Source organism: Aphelocoma coerulescens, chromosome 4A (assembly GCF_041296385.1).
Source record: "Aphelocoma coerulescens isolate FSJ_1873_10779 chromosome 4A, UR_Acoe_1.0, whole genome shotgun sequence".
Lineage (NCBI taxonomy): Eukaryota > Metazoa > Chordata > Aves > Passeriformes > Corvidae > Aphelocoma > Aphelocoma coerulescens.
The window spans coordinates 984176-1008794 of record NC_091018.1 but is presented as its reverse complement, the minus strand read 5'-3'; the positions used below and the strand labels follow the sequence as shown (position 1 = coordinate 1008794).

At 47.2% G+C, this 24619-nt stretch overlaps 1 protein-coding gene across 6 annotated transcripts in view; it reads left to right on the top strand.

Annotated features, from left to right (window-relative positions):
* ATP11C (ATPase phospholipid transporting 11C) overlaps positions 1–24131 on the top strand; it is a 62323-nt gene extending 38192 nt beyond the window's left edge. For 3 of the 6 annotated variants that reach the window (XM_069015004.1, XM_069015006.1, XM_069015001.1), the window contains exons 13-29: positions 630–791; positions 893–1050; positions 1967–2038; positions 2915–2988; positions 3660–3763; positions 4335–4516; positions 5072–5335; positions 5678–5852; positions 6502–6604; positions 7845–7990; positions 8362–8421; positions 9466–9593; positions 12034–12169; positions 13971–14036; positions 14826–14929; positions 16410–16563; positions 20766–24131. In XM_069015004.1, coding sequence (XP_068871105.1) covers positions 630–791; positions 893–1050; positions 1967–2038; positions 2915–2988; positions 3660–3763; positions 4335–4516; positions 5072–5335; positions 5678–5852; positions 6502–6604; positions 7845–7990; positions 8362–8421; positions 9466–9593; positions 12034–12169; positions 13971–14036; positions 14826–14929; positions 16410–16563; positions 20766–20882 — 2205 coding nt within the window. In that variant the 3' untranslated portion in view covers positions 20883–24131. Of the gene's footprint in view, positions 1–629; positions 792–892; positions 1051–1966; positions 2039–2914; positions 2989–3659; positions 3764–4334; positions 4517–5071; positions 5336–5677; positions 5853–6501; positions 6605–7844; positions 7991–8361; positions 8422–9465; positions 9594–12033; positions 12170–13970; positions 14037–14825; positions 14930–16409; positions 16564–18540; positions 18632–19495; positions 19592–20765 lie in introns of those variants that run through there. The other 3 variants (XM_069015002.1, XM_069015003.1, XM_069015005.1) reach the window with 3 other exon arrangements.
* The last annotated feature ends 488 nt before the right edge of the window (positions 24132–24619 follow it).

Genomic DNA, 24619 nt, shown 5'->3' with positions numbered 1-24619 from the left:
ACTGCTTCAATTAAAAATTAAAAATCCTCTGTCTCTTTGAGGATTAATGAAAATGTCTGCCCAGTCATCTCCCTGGACGTGCAGAGCACGTGCAGCTGTGCTGCTGCTGCTTTGCTGGGGCACCTAGACAGCTCAGTCTTCCCTTTCTGATCTATACTGGGTGTAGTGCCTCCTGCTTTTGATTTTGCTTTAAAAACAATAATAAAAATATATTTGGAGTAGCAATTAGCTAATGGAAATACAGGAGCAAGATGGAAATCCCCCAAAGGAGGCAGCAGACCTGCAGCAGCAGTTCTATAAGCACTAGGGCTATAGGAAAGGACCCAAGAAGGAGGATGAGGGGAAAGTGAAGAGCCTGGAGACAGATTTTAAGTCTTCAGAAGCTGCCTCCTGCCACCTATGCAACAGGCTGAAAAGCAGAGGAGCTGCTCTAAGGAGCAAAGTAGCAGAACTGCACAGTGATGCAGTGGGGCACCTGCATCTTTTTTTCAGGGTCACGTTAGGATAGCAGCCAGGTATTCTCCAGCATTGGCACAGATACACTAAAATTCCCCAGCCTCTGTTTTTGGGGGTTCCTTCCCTGTCCCTTTGGGTTGGGGGTGCAGCAAGGCAGTGCCTGGTGCTTGCAGGTGGAGTACGTGTTCACGGACAAAACCGGGACTCTGACGGAGAACAGCATGGAGTTCATCGAGTGCTGCATCGACGGGCACAAGTACAAAGACTGCATCTCGGAGGTGGATGGCTTCTCCCAGACTGATGGACCCCTAAAATACTACGGCAAAGCTGAAAAGGTAAGAAATGTGCGTGTTGGTGGCTGTGAGGGTTTTGTGGCCAGCTCCTGGCTGGGCGGTGGCATTCAGCTGGTAATGAGCCCTCCCTCCCTCCTGCCCAGAGCCGCGAGGAGCTGTTCCTGCGGGCACTCTGCCTGTGCCACACGGTTCAGATCAAGGAGGCAGACCAGGTGGATGGGCTGATGGCGCATCCAGAGCGCAAATACACCTATATCTCCTCTTCCCCAGATGAAATCGCTTTGGTGAAAGGCGCAGAAAAGTAAGAATGTGAAGACGTTGGGGTTTTGATTCCCTCTCTCTGGTGGGAAGGAGGGAGGTGAGGGTGATCTGAAGGTGATAGATCCCTTTCCATGGTCTCTCTGGGAAGCAGGTTGTGATACCAGTGCTGAACCTGACCTGCAGCCCTGTGAAGCCTGGGGGTTTAAATGAGCTCTCTGTTAAAGGGATGCTCTGTAAAGGATCTTCCCTGAGCAGCTCCCTGGTAGGCTGTGGTTTGCATTCACTGAGAGTAGCCCCAAGGTGCTGCAGTGCCCAGGTGTGGCAGAGGCTTCTTTGCTGGAGCCCACGTGGCCTTTGCTTTAATCCCCTAGAAAGTGAGACCAGTTACCATGTGCATATTGCAGTGAAATTGTTTCCTTGCCATGCAGTGGCAAAATAATAGGATGGTTACTTTTGTCAACCCCACATTTGAATCCTGCCGGAGATGCTCAAGGCCAGGCTGGGTGGGGCTTTGAGCGACCTGATCTAGTGAAAGGTGTCCCTGCCAGGACTAGGGAGAAGAGTTTGGGACTAGGTGATCTGTAAGATACTCTCCAGCCCAAGCCATTCAGTGATTCTATGCTCTTGCCAGCCCCTAGGTTTTAAATGGAGTCTGTTGCAGCTGTGTACACTTGCTCATGGCTTGTAAACCTGCCAGAGACCCAGTGGACCATGTCCAGAGGCTCTCAGTGTCTGTGTGCTCCAGTGCCCAAGCTCTCCAGGGGATGGGAGCGGTGCCAGAACATCATAGCAGGCTCTGCATGGAGCAAGCAAACATCCAGCCGTGCTCCTTAGCTCGGGCTCACTGACTTCTTTGCTCTCCTCTGCAGTGCAGAAGGTGAAACAAGAACATTGTTATGTATAATATGTGCCAATGGGTTTTTTCAATGTTGTTCTGTCCTTTTGTTTATTGACAGGTATGGTTTCACTTTTCTAGGACTTGAAAACGATTTCATGAAAATACGAAACCAAAAGAATGAAACTGAGCTGTAAGTGCTGCTGGGACTGCTGAGGAACAGGGCTGCTCTTCTGCACCACTCCCACCCAGCTTAATCGAGTTTGGTCAACCTGGCAAGGTCAAAGCTGTTCCTTGAGGGCTGTCAGACAGTGCTGACCTGCCCCAAAATCCCTGTTCCCTTCACAGAGCACAGCACATCAAGGTGTAGGCGAAAAGGCTCACTTGCAAAAGTCCACGGGTGGTTTACTGATGTCTAAATTCAGGTCCCTCAAAAGGCTGCAGTCCTTTGTATGTATCCTTCATCTGTGCCAGGCTGTGCAGGTGGCTCCTGGGATTCATGGGGTGGCTGCTGACCTTATGGGCCGTGGCTGGGGCTCACAGCAGGACATTGTAAGCCTAAACTCGTGATACAGTTCCATTCCCTGTAACCTTTTTCCCCCCACCTCAAGCTGAAAATAGTTGGATTTTGCCCTGTGCTCACAGCTTGGTGGACATCTGGGAGTCACTGACTTAATCCCAGCACTCCCTGAAAACTTGCCCTCACAAGCAGGTTTCACTTCTTGCTTCCCTCGTGAAGAAACTTCTTATTTAAATGGGAGACTCAGTGTTACTGCTTGTGGCATGTGGTGCCCCATTCCCTGCTGAGCCTCTTCCCAGCTGGGGGGGGTGGGACACTGGTGGGCACCTGCACCCTCACTATCATGCTCAGATCACCACAGGACTACTGGAATTTGGGTTTTTTCCTCCATTTTCTTGTGCAGTAGCTGTAAAATTCATTCCCCAGTGGGTGATGCCTCTTGTAGGGTGTATTGATTTCTGGAGCTCATTGTTAGTGATTTTCTGTCTGAAATAGTTATTTTTCTATTTTTCTTACACTGTGTCAAAGCTTTTTTCTCCTTTTTTAAAGGTACCAACTTCTCCATGTGTTGAACTTTGACCCCGTCCGGCGCCGTATGAGTGTCATTGTGAGAACCACCACAGGTACAGTCAAAGTGCACTTGTGGACTCTCATACCTGTGTGCACAGCTGTAAAACACATCCCCCTTATCCCTAGACCCAGAGAAGCTGAGCTGTTAGGTTTTCTAAGCTGGTCTAACTTAATCCTGCACTGGGTCTGGTTGCCACAGAGTTAATTTTCCTTCGTAGCAGCTGCTTGGGACCAACAGCAGATCAGGGGATGAGAACAATGACCCACAGGGAGCTCCCTGCCTGCCTTGTTCCAGGCTGAAACAAGTACAGGGCAAGACATGTGAGAATGTCCCCTGGGTGGGATGGGGTTTCATGGGAATAACAGAAAAATTCAGAGGTCACCATCCTTCTCAAGTACCAGTCCTGTAGGGTTTGGGATGCTGGTTTTACCCTCCCTGGAGAGCTTGCCAAGGCTTTCAGATAGGAAGCAATGTCCAGCCTGTTGCAGAAAACTTGCTCAGAGGCAGGTAGGGACACCCAAAGTCTCAGCCAGGTCAGACAAAAGTTTTTCACAGGATGAATGGTGAAAGGCCATTTTTGGTAGGCAGTTGGGCTTCTAGCAGTTCCCTCTTTAGTACTGCCAGATTTCCTCCCTCTGCATCACTTGCTATTGGCGTTGTTAAGTCTTGTTAAGTCTCTCTGCAGCTTGTGACTGCTATAAACTATTTATAATTTGCTTTTAGGAAAGTTGCTTCTCTTCTGTAAAGGAGCAGACTCCTCTATTTTTCCAAGGGTGCAGCAAGAAGAAATCCAACAAACAAAAGTCCATGTGGACCGCAATGCTATGGTGAGCACTTGGATGGCATTTGGCTGGCTCCTGGGGTCAGGAAAGCCTTATTCCTAAAATAGGGATGTGACCTTGCTTGGGAGGGAAGTGTTGAAAATGTGAGTGTCACTTCACATTGTTTTGATACCAGGCTTCTTTCCTTTTCTGTTTCGTTGGCTTCCACCTTTATTTGATATACTTATATGGTCTCCATCACACTTGTGTCCAAGCATCTCCCAGGCAAGTTAAAAATAGAAGTAACAGCAGCAGCCTGGTCCCAGCTGTGATGGCACTCGGTCCCTGCTCTCCCTGCTGGCTGCATGCTCTCAGCCCTGGTCCTGTCTTAGTTTCTTTCTGCCATGTTACCTGCACATAATAAGCAGAACCATGATTACTCTGGTGGGAAGAAGTTGCTGAATAAACACAGAAAGTTGCTCTTTTGACACAAGCCAACAAATTGTCCTTGCCCTCAGGGTCAGTACTGACAGCAGCACTGATGGTAGACAAAAACACTAACCCTAAAGTGAGGAGCTGTAAAAAATCTGGATTTAAGGCATTTGTCCACTTTATTTTCTTTCCGTCCCGCTGCCAGGATGGCTACCGAACGCTCTGTGTGGCCTTCAAAGAACTAACTCAAAAGGAGTATGACAGAATTGACAGACAGCTCAACGAAGCCAAGATGGCTCTGCAGGACAGGGAGGAGAAGATGGCCAAGGTTTTTGATGACACAGAAGCAGACATGCACCTGATCGGGGCTACTGCTGTAGAAGACAGGTAAAGAGGTGACTCCACCACCAGCACTGTGCTACCTGTGGTTTCTCTGTGATGTGGCCTTGTGGCCCTGACTCGCCATGGTGGAACTAAACAGCCAGGCAGATGCTGGCAGTGTCCAGGGCAATTAATTACACCATGGCACAACCCATTTCACAGTGCCCTAGTTGCTTAAACTGGCTGATGTAGTAGGAATTGGGATTTATTAATGAAACTGCAGAAATACTTGCACTTCTAGAGAGTGAATTAAGCACACAGCATAATTTGCACATCAAAACAAATTCAATTCCATGTTCAGTTATAGTAACTGCAAGTGTAAATTAAACTCTTACTGTGAGGCCTAAGAGTCAAAAGTATAAAGCAGCGATTTCTCTTTTTGCCTGCAAATAAAAATTTGGCATTGCTGACTTGTAATCCTTATTCCTGTGGCAGTGGTCTCCCCAGCACGGGAAAAGTCAATTAACTTCTCTTGAGCTGGTATCTCCTACCTGCAGAATCAGGGTTCTGTGGGTTAGGTGTGGGCCAACCTGCAAAGTGATGCTTTGCTTCTGCTTGCAGGCTGCAGGAGCAGCTGGCAGAGACCATCGAAGCCCTGCACGCAGCTGGCATGAAGGTCTGGGTGCTGACAGGAGACAAGATGGAAACTGCCAAATCCACCTGCTATGCCTGCAGGCTCTTCCAGACCAGCACGGAGCTGCTGGAGCTGACGGCAAGAACGGTGGGCGAGAGCGAAAGGAAGGAGGATCGGCTCCATGAGCTGCTGCTGGAGTACCACAAAAAGCTGATTCAGGATGTTCCCAAAAACCGGGGAGGCCTGAAGAGGTGAGTGAGCCAGAGGACCCAGCCATGCGCATTTCAGATGCAAATTTGGTAGAGAAATAGGACCGTGCTGTGGCCCAGGGGACTGGTTACTTGCAGGTGCTGTGACCAGTTCCTTTGCTTCGCTCATCATCTCTGGTATTAGTTGGCTTTGAACTTAACTGCGCTGTTCCTTTAGTGAAGGGCGTGTTAAATCCAAGCTTTTTAAAATTGCTAAGCCCCAAAAAAAAGGATGGGAAGACGATTAACCCAAAACCAGTTTTTTTTTTCGCTAAGGTGTTACAAGCAGCTTGGTTGACTTCTTAGTCTGATTATGTTTCAAATGTGTTCCTTGTTGTGCCCCAGAAGCTGGACGTTGAGTCAAGAGTATGGACTGATTATAGATGGCTCGACGCTGTCGCTGATACTCAACCCTTCTCAGGACTCTGGCTCTAGCAATTACAAAAGCATATTCCTACAAATCTGCTTGAAGTGCACTGCAGTCCTTTGCTGCCGGATGGCTCCGTTGCAGAAAGCACAGGTATTTACCTCTAACTGGCTGAAGCACGTCACTGGCTGATGTGACGCACACTGAATTCATCAGCTGGGACTTGACCTGATCATCTTAATCAACCAGGACTTCTCCAGGCAATGTGTAAGCCTCGTCTGAGCTTCAGAGCATGATGAAAGCACACCATTCTTTCAAATCTGAATGCAAACCCTTTGTTTAATATGCTGGCAGGAAGCTGTAAACCCAGGCCAATTAGAAATAAACAAAACCTCCCAGTTTGCTCTTTTTTTCTTTCCAAATTTGTCAAGTGGAGTCTGTGACTTCCTCACTCCAGCAGATGATGTCCCAGCCTGATAAGTGATGTGTTTCTGCACCCTGAGATGTGTGAGAGAACCCACCTTTGGGAGACCAGGGTCTGGCAGAAGGGAAGAGCAGGATGTTGCTGCTGGGGTTTGTTTTTAAATACTGTCCTTCAGCCCTGCACAGCTGGATTGGGCTTTTGCTCTGGTTGTGACTGCAAAGCAAGTGACAAGGGCTTTTATTAACCTGCACTCTCCAGGCGTTATATTGTTGCCATAAAAACCTGATTACTTGTCCTGGGGGGAGCAGTGGGAAGGTCTCTGGAGGCTTTTTAACTGAATTTTGGGTTCTGCTGCTGTCCTTTTTTAATATCTTTTAGATTGTGCGAATGGTGAAGAACACAAAAGGAAGCCCGATAACCCTGTCCATAGGGGATGGTGCAAATGATGTCAGTATGATTTTGGAAGCACATGTGGGAATAGGTAAGAGTCCCTGAAACACCCATCTCACACCCCAGACCTGTCTGCTCTCTGGCTGGGGCTCACTACTGCGGCGCAGTCGGTGTTTCTGATTGCACACAGCTAAACCAGTCCCACTGAAAAATGGGGGAGGTCTGCTCTTGCTTTCTTTGGAGGCAGAGTTTAACTCCAGATGAATGCTTGAGATCATAGAATAGTTTGGGTTGGAAGGGGTCTTTAAAGGGTCCAATGCCTGTAATGAGCAGGGAGATCTTCAGCTATATCGAGTTCCTCAGGGCCCTGCCCAGCATGACCTTGAATATTCCCAGAAATGGGGCATCCACAGCCTCTCTGGGCAATCTGTGCCCATGTTTTACCATCCCCATTGTAAAAGAGAGGGACATGAGACCATCATATACTGCTCACCTGTGATAGTACCATTCTCTCTGTCAGTGATACTCTGCAGGTTATTTTCAAAAACTCTCTGACCACATTTGTGGTGGTAAGGATTGCTTGGGGCTCAGGAAAAAGGGGGCACAAGCAGCAAACAGATGGGTGATTAGTGGCAGTTGTTGCAAGGGCAGTGTGGTGAAAGTGTCAGACTTCAGTGCTGACTGGTCCTAGTAGCCCAGCACAGGGACCCACAGGTGTTTCCTGGGGGCTGATGCCCAGGTGCATTGTGTCTCCACTGTCCATGTGACTGACAGCAGGCTGGAAGCTCCTGCCTGCAGATTGGTGTCAGAAATATGGGAGACTTCTGTAATGCCACTAAAGAAGGGTCAGTGGAAGAGAAAGGGCACATTCTTCATTTGGGGCTGTTGGAAATGCCATGGTGCCCTCTAATGAAGGGAATCCAGTGCAGTTCATTTGGATGCGGCTTTTGAGTGAACAAAACAGCTCTGTGGGGATGTCTCAGGAGGCTGAGCAGCTGCAGTGGAATAACTAAGCTGTGTGAGATGCAGGCCAGCCCACGGGGAACCAATTCCTTATCTTTCATCAGGTTTGCCTAGATACTCTTCACCACACTCTTACACAGGAAATCACAGAGCAGCCTAAATATAGCTTGAAAAGTCCAGAGGCAGCTCTGAGTGTTGTGGAGCCAGAACCACGCTGAGTGTATTAGTGTTTGGTCTCCTGGGGCACTCAGGAGGGAAACTTGGCCTTTGTCACGCCTTGAGACACTGAGTGATGTGAGCAAACCTAGTGGGCAGCATCCAGGTTCCAGCCCCTCGGGATTAATCCCTTGCCATGCTTCTGTCTGCAGGGATAAAAGGCAAAGAAGGACGCCAGGCCTCCAGAAACAGCGACTATGCTGTGCCAAAGTTTAAGCATTTAAGGAAACTGCTACTAGCACATGGGCATTTGTATTATGTGAGAATAGCACACCTTGTACAGTATTTCTTCTATAAGGTAAGGGGCAGCGTGCAGCTGATTTCTTTGTTTACACTATGCATTTCTTTGGCAGTAGAATAAAATAATAAACAGGAGAAAAAACGTGTGGGATATTCTGTAGTTCTGTTTTCCTCCCCTAGGGCAGGCTGTGTGTGCCATGTGCCTGTCCATTGAAAACAGTGCTTACAGGGGAACGTGAGCATTCTTCTAGTGTCTTCTGCAGATACTAACTGTGCACTGGATTGGTTTTGTGCCTGATTGAACAAATGCCCTACCTTGTTTGATGTTGTAATGTCAGCCACTAATGTCTGATAACAGGAAAAACTGCTTGGATTTAGACTGAGAAGTCAAGTGCTTCCCTGCTGACCATTTGTCTTTTGTTTTCCTAGAACCTTTGCTTCATTTTACCACAGTTTTTATACCAGTTCTTTTGTGGATTCTCACAGCAGGTAACTTCCAGTAATTTGTCCATAAAGGCAAGATAAAAAGCAAATGGCATAATGAGGGTTCTTAGCAGAGACTTAGCTTTTGGCATCCTGTCCCTTCACCACCTTGCTCTGGAGGACAGTAAGAACTGACCTGGTTGCTCAGCACCGTATCTGGAACATAATACTCTGAGACCATAACTGAAAAGAAAGCAATCTGCTTGCTTTCCCATCCACCAGCCGTAAACACAGGTGGACGCCTTCCTGAAGTAATGAGAGAAGGATTTAGCTGGTTTGTCAGCACCTGATTTTGCTACTTCTGCTTCTCTTAAAAGAACAAGTTTTGAAAGGTTGCCTGATTTTGTCTCCTCTGCTGCATTTTACTGCATTAAAAATGTCACTCAGGAGGAAGAACAGTTCATTCTTTTATGGCAGCTTTAAAAAAAGACACACAATGAGTGTCATCAGAGCTTTGGTTAGTCCAAGTAAGCATCAGAGGGACAGATCCATGTGGTGAGTGGGTTCGTGTGCCTGGAGACAAGAGCTTTGGCTTTTGTGTCACCTTAAAGGGCTTTTGTGTCTATTTGGGCTCGAAAGTAACAGGAAGAGTAAATGATGAGAGAGAATTCTCTGCTTGTTTTGGCAGAAACACTTGCCTTTTCCTTTTAAAAAAAAAAAAGAAGCTGTAGTTCCTCTAAAACAGTCTAGTCTTTAGAGAGCCGCAGGAGGCATCAAGTGTATTAATAGAAGCGGCAGCACAAGAGCAGCAACAGGAAAGCTCTGATAAGGGCTGTTTAGTTGTGTTTTTCTGGAGGATAAGGTGGAGATGAGACCAGCCAGTTACAAAGCGTCCTGTCAGTGGGAGCAGGTTCCTGGCCACGCAGCCTGGGGGTGCCTTGTTCCCCCTTGCATCGCACGGAGCACAGCTCCTACCCAGTGACGCTGTGCTGTGTGACAAAGGGATGAATCTGTAGGGTGTGTAGGAGACGAGGGCTGGAAATTTGTGGAGAGGCTTTTAAAGAGGCTTTTTTCTGTCTGTCTCATTTAACCCTTTCTTCCTCTTCTAAGCCACTGTATGATGCTGCTTATCTGACCATGTACAACATCTGCTTCACATCGCTCCCTATCCTGGCTTACAGCCTCCTGGAGCAGCACATCAGCATCGACACGCTGACCTCGGATCCTCAGCTCTACATGTAAGTACGTGGTCTGGGTAAGGCTCTGCACAGCTCTGTTAGCCATGGTTTGAGTTTTCTTGGTGCAGGAGTATAAGCAGGTGTCCTTGTCCTGTGTCAGTGGTGGGATCACCACGTACTGCAGAAAAAGCTATTTCTGTCCCTCGTGGCTCAGCTGTTTCTGCACTCAAGATGAGCAGCCTTGTTACTGCCTATTGCTACTTTTTTATGCTCTCTGACAGTATCTGGTCTAGCAAATTGCACTGCTGTATCTCTATAAAAGAGTAAACTGTAGGTGGAATTCTTCATCTGTAAGAAAAATCGAGCTGTGAGTGTGGCCAGACCATTCATTCACGTTACCTTTGAGCCAGGCAGTGCGAGCCAAGCACGTGATAGAGCGTGTAATGCATGGAGGGGAGACGTAGCTTTCAGGAGGAAAAAGGATCTATTCTTTTTCAGGAAGATGAATGTTTCTGAAGCCCAACTCAGGCATGTAGTTTCTCAGCTTGCCTAAATGAATATGGTCCCCCAGGCTTCCCCTCCACCGGCCAGGTCCCCTTATCAGAACCCAGAGAGCTCTGCTCATTGATCCACATGCTCAGTTGTTGGCCACGTTGCCCAGGGAAAGGACAGCTTACACTGTCTCTCTCTGCTTTGCTTAGTGTTTTCTCTCCTTGGTTGCAGTGGGGAGAGGCTCCAGTCTTGCCCAGAAACAGAGATGCTTTCCATCTTCCTCCCAGCCCTGCCCACACATGTGCTTGGGGCAGCCCTTCAGCAAAGACTAAGGAAGATGGTTTTTTGGAAAACACCCCTCTCCATGTGTCCCTGTTGCTAATTCCCCAGCCTGGCAGTGAGCTCAGCCCTGTGGAAAAAGCCACGTCAGGGCTGCTTTGGCCAGTGCCCTGTGCAAGCCCTGTCACTGTAGTGTGATGCTTCTCACCAGTGGAGGAGCCACGTGTGGCACAGCTGTGCTCGAGCCAAGAGTGATGTCTGTGCAGAGAGAGCAAAGGGAATTACCAGGTGCCTGAAATATTGTGTGGCAGCTGCCTTAGGTGTAGAAAAAGCAGTGAATGCAATAAGAGCTGTAAGGCAGGGAAGGGGCTTGGGTGGTTTTGAAGTGAACACTCAGAGCCATGACTGATTAGAGTTCTCTATTCCTTCACTCGTATGGTAAAATGCCACCATCTGTGTTTTTAAATAGCTTGGTAATTGAGTATTGTGCGACAGAGAGCAATAACAGCAGGCCCCTGTGCCTTCCCCTGGTGGGCTCTCTGATCTCTGGGGTCTGTCTGTTGGGGGGAAACAGCCTTAGTTTGAATATTCATGACTGTGCATGTGCTGCTGGATGCAGAGCGCCCGCTGCGCTGCTGCTGGAGGAAGTGCTGAGCTGCTGCAGTGCAGATCCCGCGTCTGGAAAAAGCCTGTTTACCATGAGCACTGCAGGACAGAAGTGGGAATGCTAAACAGAGCTCACAGAGAGGAAGCTGCTTGTATTTTCTCTCCTTGCAATAACCCACACTTCCAGTCTGGTTTATCCTTGCTCTTTTCTCAGACCCAAACTGTGATACATTAGAGCGTGGTCACAGCATCGTTGTGCGTAGGATTCAATAGGGTCTTGTTTTAGAAACTGCAATTACAGGAGCCCAGCACCATGCAGGTTTGCAAAGTGCATCCTGCTGAAAATGGATGTACTGCTTTAGGAGTTAAGGAGAATCATGTGAAAAAGATAGGGATTTTAAAGAAAGTAAGCTGGAAAGATAATGATGCAGGGAACTGTCTTTAACTCCCTCCTGCCCTGATAGCCACCCTGCACTCCCCAGGCCCTGTGTGTGGTCCCTGCAGAGCTTTGCTCATAGCCCATCCATTTGGTGCTGCTGCCTCTGTGCCAGATCTCCTCCTGCATTCAGCCAAGAGCCTCCTGCTACAACCCCTGTGATAAAAACACCCACCATACAATTCAGGAGGTTATTTTCAGCCTGTGCAGAAAAACACCACTTGAGGGAACAGGACTTGCAGAGCTTTTCTCAAAAAAGGACTTTGTGCATTCAACAAAAAGAGGGAAGCACACCATGGATTTCCTGCGTCCCATACAGCTGCTCTTTAGCCCTACCCTGCTTTTAAAATTTAGCAGATAGTGTCAGATACCATGGGCAGAGCAGAGGCTCAAGAGAAGCTCAGGACAGCGTTGCCTTGGTTCACTTTGTGCTTTTTTCACCCAAGTTATCTAGAGGAGAAGGACAAAGCAATTCATATGCTGAACCTTTTGTGATTTCTCATGATCAGCAGCTGCATATGAGAAGTGTTCTTTATGTCCTGAACACTGGTAGGTATTTTTGTGGTTTCCCTCCTGCCTGCTACAGCAAGGGCTTGCTCCAAAGCCCCCTGATCCTGTGCCTGTGAGGAGCTTTGCAGCTCGTCCTAAACGTGGTGGTGATGGTCTTGTTCCTCCATCTCTTGGCAGGAAGGTGTCGGATAATGCAATGCTGCAGTGGAGGCCGTTCCTATACTGGACCTTTCTGGGCGCCTTTGAAGGACTCGTGTTTTTCTTTGGGGTTTATTTTCTTTTTCAAAATTCGTCATTGGAAGATAACGGAAAGGTAACGCCACCAAAAAAAGGAAGATGAGTGTTTGTTTTGTGCACTGCCTCTGATATGCCTGGCAGGGAGTATCTACGCGCTTAATCTGTGCAGTGTGTCTCGAGTCCTGTCCAACAGTGTAGCCTTGCTTATGGTGTGATTCTGCAGCAAATGCTTGAAATAAAACGTTTTCCAGATCGCCATGGAAACAGGGCAGAGCTGGTTACACTCACTAGGTAAAATGACTAGTCTTACACACAGCTCTATTCCAACCCAGCGAGCTTTGCACAGCGCTCGTCCCCTCTTCTGTGTGATCCCAGGCATTGGCCCAGGGCAGGAGCAGTGTCTGTCCTTCCCACCAGGGACAGACAGAAATTTGGCACGTGCTTGGCTGGTTGTGAGCAGCTGAATTGGCCCACCTTGATGAGATGCTGCTCATTAGCGCAGACATGGTGCAGGGCTGCTTGTGTGCTGTGCATGCTCTGCGCTGTGATTTCAGCCTCCCATCTCCCTTTGCCCCGGGGGAAGGCTGGTGCTGGCCTTTCGCTCCTGTTTTGGAGCCAGCACAAGTCCCCAGCTGCTGGAGCGAGCAGGATGTTGTCCCTGCTGTCTGCTTGCTCACGCCTCTGCTGTGGGGACGAGCGCTTGCATCGCCGCATGAGCGAGGTGTGGGAGCTGCTTGGGTTAATTTGTACAGAAAGAGGAGGAAAAAAGATGGAGGTTTTTTTCTTTTTCCTTTTTTCTTATTTTTTCTTATTTTGCTGGTTAACTGAGTGCAGGGTGGCTGCCATGTGTAGTGGCCTGAGCTGTTTCAGGACCCTTTCCCCAGGGTAATGTGCAGCGTGTTATTAGATCTTGACTGATGGGAAACTTCTTTACGTCGTCGCTTGTGACCCTTGAAAATACCTAAACCTTTTTTAGCAGCTAACACTTGGAGAAAAGCTGATGAAATTTATGTATGTATATTCATACATTGCATCAATGCCAGGATTTGTGGCCCCAGTCAAGCCCCTGTATTGTCAAATCAGTGCTCTTCTGTATTTATAGCCATTCTGGTCGTATTTGAATGAAACATGAAGCACTGGTATGTTCTGCAGATGCCTTGAGGGGTCAAGTCTATGTGGCACTACAATAGGATCTATGGTTATGTCCTGTTCTGTAAACACTTATGCCTGTAAGAACTGCTACCAGCAATTGTTCATAATATCCATGTATGTTTGATTGACTCCTTTTTCACTCCTATTGAATTTAATTTTTTTGCATTTTTTGAAAACTTTTACATTTCACTTTCTGTTTTAATGTATGCATTCAGATCTTGACAGCCTTTGGTAAGCATCCCTCCCATTAATTGCCATCATTTGGATTTATATACAGTATCTGCTTTTCTTTGTGTGCGTAGTCACTAGTACCCACAAACCAAACCAGATGAACAGTACCCACTGGTGCATTCTGCAGAGGGGACTGCAAAGACATGATGATGAGTGTGGCGAGAAAGCAGAAACTGAGTAAATTGCCAAGAAATCCTGAAATGCAGGTGGTGCAATGACTTGTATCCTCGATCGACATTGCTGTTAGTAGGAGGTTGTGCCTGTCACTGTCCCAGCTCTGGTCACCCGTGTGTGTGGCACTGCATGGCTCAGGGTGGCGTAGCGGGCGGCGAGGCGTGCGGGTGCCTGGAGCCTCTCGAGTGTCGATCTCCCGTAGCAGTCGCTCCCTCCCGGCCCTCCCTGCGCTCCCTGCTTGCACCCCCGTCCCCGTCGTTGTTTCTGTGCCTCCACGGGGCAGGGCCGAGGCGCCTGTGGCAATGGTGTGTGTTTTACAGGTGTTTGGAAACTGGACCTTCGGGACCATTGTTTTCACCGTGCTGGTGTTCACCGTCACTCTCAAGGTCAGCATCTCCCTTCCTTCCTCAGTCACTCATGGCAGGTGTTTTCCAAGGCTCGTGTGTGCTCTGTAAAACTGTGTAGTGAACGTGTGGAAGGTGAAATGTCTGTGAGTGTTTTCTACCGCACTTAAATCTTCTCTTCTTCCATAGAGGCAGAACCTGCTTACTTTCCTGTATGCAGTCTATGGTTTATCTTCTGTTTAAATTATTTTTCTATTTTTTTCCCCTCTTTTGAGGACTTCAGTTGGTTATGGTTGGCTTTTCCCCCTGCTTTCACCCCTCGATGTTCAGTTCCAGCAAGAGGAGAGGAGCAATAGAGAATTTGGATTTGTTCACCTTGTTTCAGACAAGGCTGAGTGCCAGAGTGATCACAAAAGCACGTGTGTCAAATAACAATAGCAAATCTATTTTGTTTCATGGAGCTTTCCAGAACAAACTGTTTGCATAAGACCTTACAAAAGGTCTTTTATGTTTGGTTCAGGACAGCAGGTGGTGACAAGAGGCAATTACAGTCCCTGTAACCTTTAGACATTTCTTTCCTGTAGCATCAAGGGTTGCACCAAATTTGTTCCATTAAAAAGTGTCAGTTACAATTAGAATGTCACTGTTTCCCTGCTAACATTGTGCCAGACTGTGGATATTGAAAATGTTTTTCCTGGTGCCCATATGCACAGAGGTAGCTGTTTGGAGAACCTTCAACCTTAGTGTGAAACCAGTCTGAAATTTCATATAAATACAATCCAATACATCCTGCATCTAAAGCCTTTCTTCTCTCTCTTTTTATTCCCACAGCTAGCGTTAGATACCCGATTCTGGACGTGGATGAACCACTTTGTGATTTGGGGCTCCCTTGCTTTCTATGTGTTTTTCTCATTCTTTTGGGGAGGAGTCATTTGGCAAGTATCTTTTCTTTTTTCCATGGTCTTTCTTAGGGGAATGCCCAGTGCTGGCTGTGCAGGGCACGTGGCTGCAGCATCCCCTCATTTGGGGTATCCTGAGATTTGCAGGTGGCAAGGGGTGTGCAGCCCTGATCCTTCTCTGCTCAGTGAGGAAGGGATGCCTCCATCTAACACCCACCAAAAGCCAGTGCTGGAAGAGGGCTGTTGCATGATGAGATGTGTTTAAGGAGGTCTCAGCCCACCAGAGGGAATAGCCTGAAAGAGAGAACGCCCTGGGTGCCATCCAGGTGCTCAGCTTTGGCAGGGGGTGTTTGCTTTTCTGCCTGCTGGGTCATTTGTGGTGCTGAGGCTCTTGTCTTTATTGGGAGGTTCTAGAGTAAAAACCTTCTAGGGTCTGTTTGTGCATGTGGGTGAGAGAGACAGGAAGAATTCACGGTGGAAAGAAACCCAGTGAAACAGAAGGAAGGAACAGATGAGGCAGATGCAGAGCAAGAGGACGTGGCCCTCTGGGACAGCTTAAGAGGGAAAAATAAACAGGAGAAAGCACAGGTCCTGGTGTTGAAATCATGGATCTGAGTAGAAGAAATTCTCATTGATTTGAGTGTAACCAGTATTTTAGGTTCAATGTGCTGCAAAGGCAGGTGAACATTAGTACCTTACCAGCATTACCAGTTGTGTATTTCCTGTGCTGCAGTAAGTGTTCAGTTGATATTCACAGTTGACAGCATCTCCCATTTTACACCTTTGCTTTCCCATGGGCTATTGGCTGGATCCCTGAGCCAGTAACCTGCTAGTAAGGATGTAGAACAGATTTAAATCTTTTGTTTGGGCATCACAAGCTTTAACTCTTCAGTTAACTCTTGCTGACCCACAGATCCAGATCTGCAGTCTAGTCACAACTCCACGCTGAAATGTGTGAGTTTTCTACTGAAAACTCATTCTGCTGTTTAACTTGCATAGCTCAATATTTTTGACTTAACACTAAGCAAAAACTGCGTTGGGATCCTTGTCATCAGTTATTGATGGCGTTTTTCACAAACAGCTGTTGGTTGCTCTCCCTCATCAAGGGAGGGGAAGGAAGGAGCAAATAACCTGTTGTGATTGTGAGACTCTGGATTTCCACTATCAAACCCAAACTAGAAGCCATAGCAAAGCCTGAAGCTGAAAGAAAATTACCTGGTTTTTGATGAGGTGAATAACTTACCTTTCAGTGATGGTAGCTAAATTCAAGCCCCTTCCCACCCTGAAAAGTAACAGATGTGGAAGATTCAAAATGGATGGTGACAATCTTCCAGAAACAGTGCAGTCGGAGGCAGGAGATGGATTGGGAGAAAGATGGACAGTGTATTTCTGTGCTGTACCCATCTCCATCTGAAAGGGAGGCATAACTGCTGACAGCTTGACGTGAAGTCTCCTTTGATTCTGACCTTGGAAAATCCATGTTAACCAGAATTTATTTGTATCCTTTCTTTTTCAGGCCTTTCTTGAAGCAGCAAAGAATGTATTTTGTATTTGCTCATATGCTGACTTCTGTTTCCACATGGCTGGCAATAATTCTCCTGATCTTTATCAGCCTTTTCCCAGAAATTCTTCTAATAGTTTTAAAAAATATAAAAGAGAAAAATCATCAGGTAAGGAACAAGATGATGTATCCCACTGTATTTTTAGGAAGACGTTTCTTACCCTTAGGCACCAGATGAACCTGTAACAATACCATGTACCACTCATATCTCAAGAGAGGCTTTCTTGAGTCTTGTCTTGCTCTTTCACATGCCAAAAACGTCAAGAAGTTATTCTAAAAATACTGCCTAGATCTGTAGCGGGGAGAGACTCAACCTGTGCCTTTCTTTAGTTGCCTTCCCTGGGTGGGAATGTTCTGTCTCCTAGAGAAATGTGTAAGCCTGAACTGACCATCAAACACACCATATCTTGTCCTGAAAAAACTTGCTCATTTTTATGTTAGAAAACACAAGCAGGATGCTCCCCTGGGTATGTCCTCAGGTGCTGGTGCAGTGGGAGCAGGGTCAGGTCCTGTCACATCTGCCCATGCTCCGTACATAACCGAGGGCTCAGACCATGGTGTTCACTGTCCCTGAAAGGTGTCTGGTTTCTGAACAGCTTTCCTTCACTGCTGGGGAAGGAGGGCTCCCTTTGGAAGTGGAAACCTCTTAAAAGTTTTCTTCATTGCTCCTGCAAGTGGGGAAGGCCAGCATTGCCAGGCTCACAACTCGCTGTGCTGAGCCCCCTGCCTTTGTCTCTGCTTGCCCAGAGGTGCTGAACGTCCCAGGGGTGCAGCCCCATCCCCTGGGCAGCCCCTGCTGACCCCCCCTGTGCCTTCCCCTCCTGCAGCCTCTCTTCCCCTGCAGCATCAGCGAGTCCAGCCCTGGGTCAGCATGTGCTGTGTTGCCAGCCAGCCCTGGCCTCCTGACCTTGGGTTTGCACGTCCCCAGGCTGCAGTAGGGCACAGCTGAAGGGACATGGTGTGGGGTCACCCCTGGCCAACACGCAGCCAGATAAGCCCCACCCCTGGATCATTGATAGAATCAAAGGTGGGGGCTGGAAGGCCCCTTGAAGATCACCCAGCTCCAGCCCCCTGCCATGGGCAGGGATGCAGTTCACTAGATCAGGTTGCTCAGGGCCACATCCAGCCTGGCCATGAACACTTCCAGGGACGGGGCATCATTAAAGTTGAAAACAACAGAGATGGTAAGAAAGCCATGGTTGTATTTTATGAGGATCTATGTAACTTCTTCCACTTGAGTATGATTTAATAGTTTCTAGCTTGACACCCCTGTTGAATAGGCTGGGAGTGAGTTGCTCTCAGCTGCAGACCTAGGACAGTTTGGGGACAGTGCCCTGGAAGGATGACCTGGGGGTTTCTGAGCCCAACTCACCTGGGAGGTGACCCATTTTTGCCTTCAGCTGCTGACCAAAGATCATTCCCAAGAGTGCTTTATATTCATTTAACAAAGGCTCTTGTGACATCACTTAGCAAAGCAAATTGGGTGTCATCTAGGAAAGTCTCCAGATGTGCATCCCAAACTAAACACAGGCTGAGCCATATTTAAATGTACATTTTGAGTAAGAGCTTTACTGTAAGTGCCTGAAGGAGCTGGATATCTGTGTCTGCCATCAGACACCAAAGTCAGTCACCTGATTTGTAAAGGCATCTAAGACCAGGTAGAGGATTTCAAATCAAGACCCTTGTTGAAAATTCTGACCTTAATGTTGTAATAAAAAAAAGATCAGTGTCCCAAGGGGAGCATTAAGTGAAAAACAGGATTAGGAACATTGTTTAGGGGTCTGAACCACAACTTGGCAGCTGAGGGTTCCTTCTGGAAGGGTAGGATGAACTTCAGGCCAAGCCTGATGGGCATTTGCCCTTGACCCCAGTGGGGATAGGGTTTCACCCCCAGTGTCCTATAACACAGCTCATCAGCTCTGCTCAGCCTTTATTAAGTTTTCTGTGTGGAAGTGTGGTGGTTGTTTTGATTTTGTTTTGATTTTGTTTGTTTCTTTAACTGCAAGGCGCATTTGTGTTTTCCTTGGTTTCTGCCTTTCTCTTTCTTGTACTGCAATTTTCTGTCTTTTGTGCTGTTGTGAACTAGGTAACGAAGCGCCTTCCTTCCTCAGGAACATCCACTATCTTCATGCTTTCTCAAACTTCCAGCAATCACAGCTTTTCTTGGAGTGAATAAGGTGATTTCCTTTCTGAGTCGCAATGTGTTGCTTGCTCAACTGCTTTTTTCTTCCTTTTAATGCCTAACTCCTGAAAACCCACATTTAGATTTGCTCACACAGCAAAACCTTGCTTTTCCCCGCCTTTTGCCTTAATTTAAATCTTTTGCTTAAATATTTCGTCTGTCTCTTCCCCTTGGGTCTCTTGCTGCACCTCAGGTGGGTGAGCTGGTCGTGCTCAGGATGTCCAAGTGAGGTGGACACAGACAAAGCTGGTTACACTCTCCTTCCTTGCTGTAGTTTTGTGTTAGTGGACCACATATAAGTGGGACAAGGTGGAATGGATGTTGATTGTCCTCTGGATGAGTTGTCAAGTGCCTCAGGCTTGTGTGACCCAGGGAGGAGCTTCCCCAGCGCCCACCTTGCCCAGTCCATCCCACTTGTTAATGCTGCCGTTGTTCTTTGTGTGATTAAGCCACAGCCCTCACATTGAGGGATAGTCTTGGACTTGCTGACCATGGGAGTGGTGGGGCCACACACAGAAAAGCGCCTTGATTCCATGTCCCTAGTGTTTGGTTCCATTGCACATCTCCACCATTACTTGCTGTTTTAAAAATACCAGTTACGTGGAGATCAGGGATGTTTTCCTCCTCCCTCAAATGCACCTGCAGCATAAACCTCCAGACATTTTGAGAAGCAGGGCCAGTTTCTGAATACCCTCCATGCCTCTTGCCCTACAAAACCGAGCCAGTGTTAATCACCGTGTGTTGCTCCATCCTTTATGAAATGACTCAGCTGTAAAAAGGGTTGTGTGTCTTGCACTGTTTGACCCCGGGCAGGCTGAGGGTCACGTGTGCTATAAGTCTCTTTGCCTCGCTGTTGCAGAGCAGCAGGAAGGCACCTGATTCATTGTCGGCCAGACCTTCTGTCAGACCACTTCTTTTAAGAACATTCTCAGATGAGTCTAATGTGTTGTAACAGGTACCCTGTCCGGAGGAGTTGGGATGGTTTTAAGGGCATCAATTAACCAAATGTAACCCCCTCCAAATCAATTAAACCATGGTTCTTGTAATCCTTTTCACTATTGGTGTGGGGCATCTGTCCTTGTGGAATGGAGATGCAATGCTTGGGATACATTTTAATTTGGGGATGTGGTACTATCCAGCTTCTTCAGAATCCCATATCTGTACAGATTCTTTCAAATATTTGGCAATATGTAAACAAATCTTTCAATCTAACTGCTATTTCAGTCTAATATTACAGAAAGTTTAATTTGAGAGTGCAGTCCGAATTGTGCTAACACTGGTTAAAAAGCTAATGCTGATACATTTACAGTGAAGCATTGAAATCTCAGTTGTTAAAATGATTCCAGTATTGCATCTGAATTGTACCAAAATCCCTTTCTCTAGGGTGCATGCTGTTCTGTCAGATAGAATAAGTATGTTTTAATTCATCTGCATAGATGGAAACTAAACACATGTACTTATCTGTGTATGTCAGCACACGGGACAGGGGCATGTCTCGGTGTCCGTGTGTCTGTACGCACACCCAGAGCATCCTCGTGTGGGTTGACTTGATTTTAAACTTGGTAGTAAGGCAGTAGCAGAATAAAAAAAGTGCCTAATTGAATTCACAATTCTGCTTTTAGTGGAGATGTCAGGTGTGGTGTCTGCTGCAAACATAAGCCTGCAGATTATCTACGGACCTCTCGCACCTTTGTGCCCGCGCCTGCCGCTGGAGAAGTCGGGTTTATGGGCACGGCAGGTCCAGCAGCCGGGCTTGCCGGGCCTCCAGTGCATCTGGCAGCCGGCCCGTGCAGCCAGTCCTTCCCCAGCGACATTAGGTGGTGCTCTCCACCACCGCATTCTGATGCAGACTGGTGTGGGAGGCGGCTGGAGTAGCCCAGAGCGGGAGTTGCCGGGGACAGACAGCGAGGCAGATGCCGCTTTAGACTTCATGCAGCATTTTGCAAATTGTGAAAATTGATTTGTCATCTGATTGCTTGGTTGTGAATGATATTTGGCACTTTTATCATGGGCTAATCATTCTTCTTCTCCTATATAATTTAATTTTTTTTTAAATAACCCAGGAAAAGGTTTTTGAGTTTGGGAATGTAACAGTTGCAATACATGTTTTTTTTCTTCTGATTTTGCAGGCTGGCCCCTTTGATCTGCCTGTATTAGTGTCATACAAACGTATAGAGAATGGTTATGTGAAGACTGAAGATGCTGTTACTAATTTGGCAGAAAGATATCCTCTCAGGATACCTTAAAGTGCTCCACACAAACACTGCGTATTGTCATGCTGTAGGAAAGCCCGTGGGTTTAACCTGACAGTTCCCTTTGATAGTACCAAGGACTGTAAGCAGCCATGCTGATAGAGCAGCAGCCAGGGCACTGGCCCCACGGTACCCCTGTCTTTGGTCTTGTGGCTTCCCTGCCCTCCCAGAAAAACCAATTCTGCCAAATTCTACATCATTGGAGGCTGAGAAAGCATCTTTAGGAAATCACCTAAAACTGCATGAATCCAAGTGCAAGAGTGCAGTGCCAGCCCCATCTCACATGGGGGCTTCCTCTGCCCACTGCAGATCTGTCCGAGAGCAGCAGAGAGCTGCTCGAAACTCTTGCTCCGCCTGACCAAAGAAGTAGCACAGACTTCAACCCAGTAACATCCCCCTCCAGCCCGCTGAGGGCACTGGGAAGAGGCTGCTCCTCTCACACAGAAGGTGGGATGCACCTGGAGCCCCTCTCCCGGTGCTGCGCTGCCTCGGCCGGCGCTGCCCCCTCCCAGCAGTGGGTTCCCAGATGCACACAGCAGGATCAACTGAAAATCTGGGAGAAATCTTTGCTGCTCCCTCCTCCAGGTATGGCTGGAAGCAGTCTGTGGTCTCTCCACAGCAGTGGTGTCCGTGTGAAGACCTGCAGTGCTGGGAAAGTGCCAGAGCCTCCTCCCACAACCAGTTTGCTGATGGGTTTATTCCTGCTGAAGGGTGAAGAAAAGGTTGTTTTGTGGCTGTTTGTGATGGAAAGAAGCTTTCGTGGGGGAGAAAGGAATCCCAAAAGTTGGGCTGTGGCAGACTCTGAGCCCCTCTGCCCAGGCTCCTGTGGCTGTGCTTACATTACTGCACTGTGCAGTTGCTCCAACACTTCAAAGGCCTGAGTGACAGTGCAGTCCTTGGCTGATCCCAGGGACATGGGCTGTGCCTGTGAACCTGCAGGCGTATAAAACTGCATCTTGAGTTATTTGCACTAAGGAGAAAGAAGACAGTTTAAAATTGAATACATGAACCTGATCTCATTTTACATTTTGTTTTTTAAGTTGGCATGTTCTTTTTAAATCTACCTGTACCATGGTCGTAGGAACTCTTCTCTTTAGGTCCTGCGCAGCAGAGGTGAGATGCCTGACTCTCAATGTTTTTGGTTTTTTTTTCTCTGATCCTTCATATGTGGGAAGAGCAGCTTTTTTTGTTAAGTCATAAGCAGTGACAGAGCAGCCTGTGTGGCAGCACTGGTTGGCGTGACAGTCCCTCCCTCGTGCTGATGTCCCCCAGGGGCAGAGGACCCCCTGTGAGGAGCTCCAAGGCTCTTTGAAGAGGCACCGAGCTCTGCGCTGCTGCTGGGTTTGGCTCCCGCTCGCTCAGGCTTTGTGTCATGTACATACCACAAAACAGTCTGGGACTAGACAGAACATTCCCCTCACCAAATTTTGTTGAACCTCAGACTTTTAATTTTGGGAAGAATCAAGTCTTGCTCTCTGGCTGCCACCCCTGTGGTTCGTCTTCAACTGGTGCAGATCAGCTGCTGGCAAATTCTCTCGTGCATCATGAGGGCTTGGACAGGCCTTACCTGAGAGGGAGAGGGGAGTGCACAGTCCCTGTGGCTGCTCTGCCATCACCCAGCATGGGAGGGGACATTTGGACAGGACCACTGTATTATACACTCTGCACTGGTGTCTGCACCGTGTCAGCGCCTGCGGCTCGACTCCTTGCTGCATGCAAGTAAGGAGCTGCACTGCCAGCATGTGTCCCATGGGCAAAGCTTTCATTTTCTTCTTTTTTTCCCATTTTCCTAGCTCATTTCACAGACCTAGAATTCAACTTGCAGACCTTGTCCCGTTCTCAACTTTTCTTGCTAAAATGTGGTGCCTACAGATCAAGTATATGATGAATATGAGGAAGATGCGCTCTCTATGCCAAATCTAACCATTCTCCTTAAATATACAGTTGCTGACTTGTGTTTACATAACTTTTAAAAAATGGGCGCTAAAATGCCTAATTCCTGTGATTCAAAACCATTCCAAGCCTGAATGGTCCCAAGCCTGACACCTTGCTTCTCTGTTTGTTTTGTGTCATGCTCTACTCCAAGGGTCAAAGTCTGTTCTCCTGGAATTCCATTGGTGATATCAGTGGGAACAGTGAAACTTGACGTGTGTGAACTGTTCAGTAGTCACTTAAACAGGATGATTTCTGCTGCCTGTCTCGAGACAGAGCCTTCTGAGAACCAAATCCTTCTCTTGGTGTTTCCAAGTGTCCTGTCTCCAGCTGGAACAAGCCGTTGCAATAGCTGTATGTTCAAACCCAAGGTCTGTGTGCCGACAGGTGGGGTGGAATTCATGCAGAATGTCTTGAGTAGCAGCTCTTCTGGGGGAATGCAGTTTTTCTTGGGCTTGTATCTTCAGATAGTGCACTTGGTGTAGTGCTGTGTGCCAGGACAGCCAGGCTGCCCTGGTCCTGCACAAGAGCTGATCCTCATCATTCAGCAGTGGCAGAAATGAAATTGCTATTGCTGTGGGTGACTTCTGAAATTGGGGGAAACAGGGGACCCCTTTTGAGGTTAGAGAGGCAAAGAAGTGGTGGTAGTGGCTGTAAGGTGTATGGCAGCAGGAAGCTGAGGTGGCAGCAATGGGACAGTGATGCCGTGGTGGGTGCTTGTCAGGGCTAGAAGGCCAGTACAGGCTTTTCGGTGGAGAAACTTGAAGGAAAAAAGGCTGGGTTTTTCTCATAATAATTTGTTGAAGTTTAATCACTGACTAGTGACACTGAAAGATAAGGAAAGTAATTAAGATTCCCTCTAAAACTCTTATGTGATAACAGTGGAGCTTGGTGTAGTCATAGCGACTTTTCAAAAACTAATCCTAATTGTTGCGGGAATATTATAAATGACTTGGAATTGCATAAAAGCTTCAAATTGAATTTGTATACACACAGTTGAAAAACTTTCCTAATACTGCACCATTTATCCAATTTCCCAGCTACAAATTTTTTTTTAAAAAATGTAGTGTATAGAAAATGTAAATTATATACAGGCAATGAGCAGATACATTTTCAGCTTCTTGCAAAGAAAAAGGACTGCAACCTTACATTTTTTTCACTTTAATGCAATTTTATACATTTATGTTGCTTTATATCAAGGAAATTGAATGTGAATGTTACCTTTTATGAATGCAACTTGCTCCTTTTTCATTACAGAAACTTTTGTTTGAAGTAATCAATAAACTTTGGTATGTTGTTCTGATTAATATATATTTGTTGTCTGTCTCGTCTCCTTTGAAACTGCTAGGGGATAGTTGATTATGTGGGCTTTTCCAGGGTAGGACTAAGGGCATCATCAGCGTTTTCACTGGGGGTAGATGCCAGCAAGGCCATGCTTAGTTGTCTGATGTGGAGCAGCATTTGCCTAAGGAAATACTGGTTGCTTCTCATACATTTTTATTTTTCCAGCAGTGTATTAGCAATTGCTGGCATCAGCTGCTGCACACAGCTGGCCTGTGTGCTTTCAACTCATTTCCCTCAAAACGAATGTTTCCATTCATGAAGTGTTTTCCATACTGCTGTGTTGGTTCTTGGTTCTGTGTGTCGTGGCTACCTGTAATAAATTAGTATTTTTTAGTTCAAAGCCTACAAGTACACAAATGAGGTTTGCAAAGTGCCTAGTGCTGGTGAGGTTCAGGCCCAACATTTGCATTGATGAAATTCCAACAACATAAGGAAACTGCTAAAGCACGACTTGC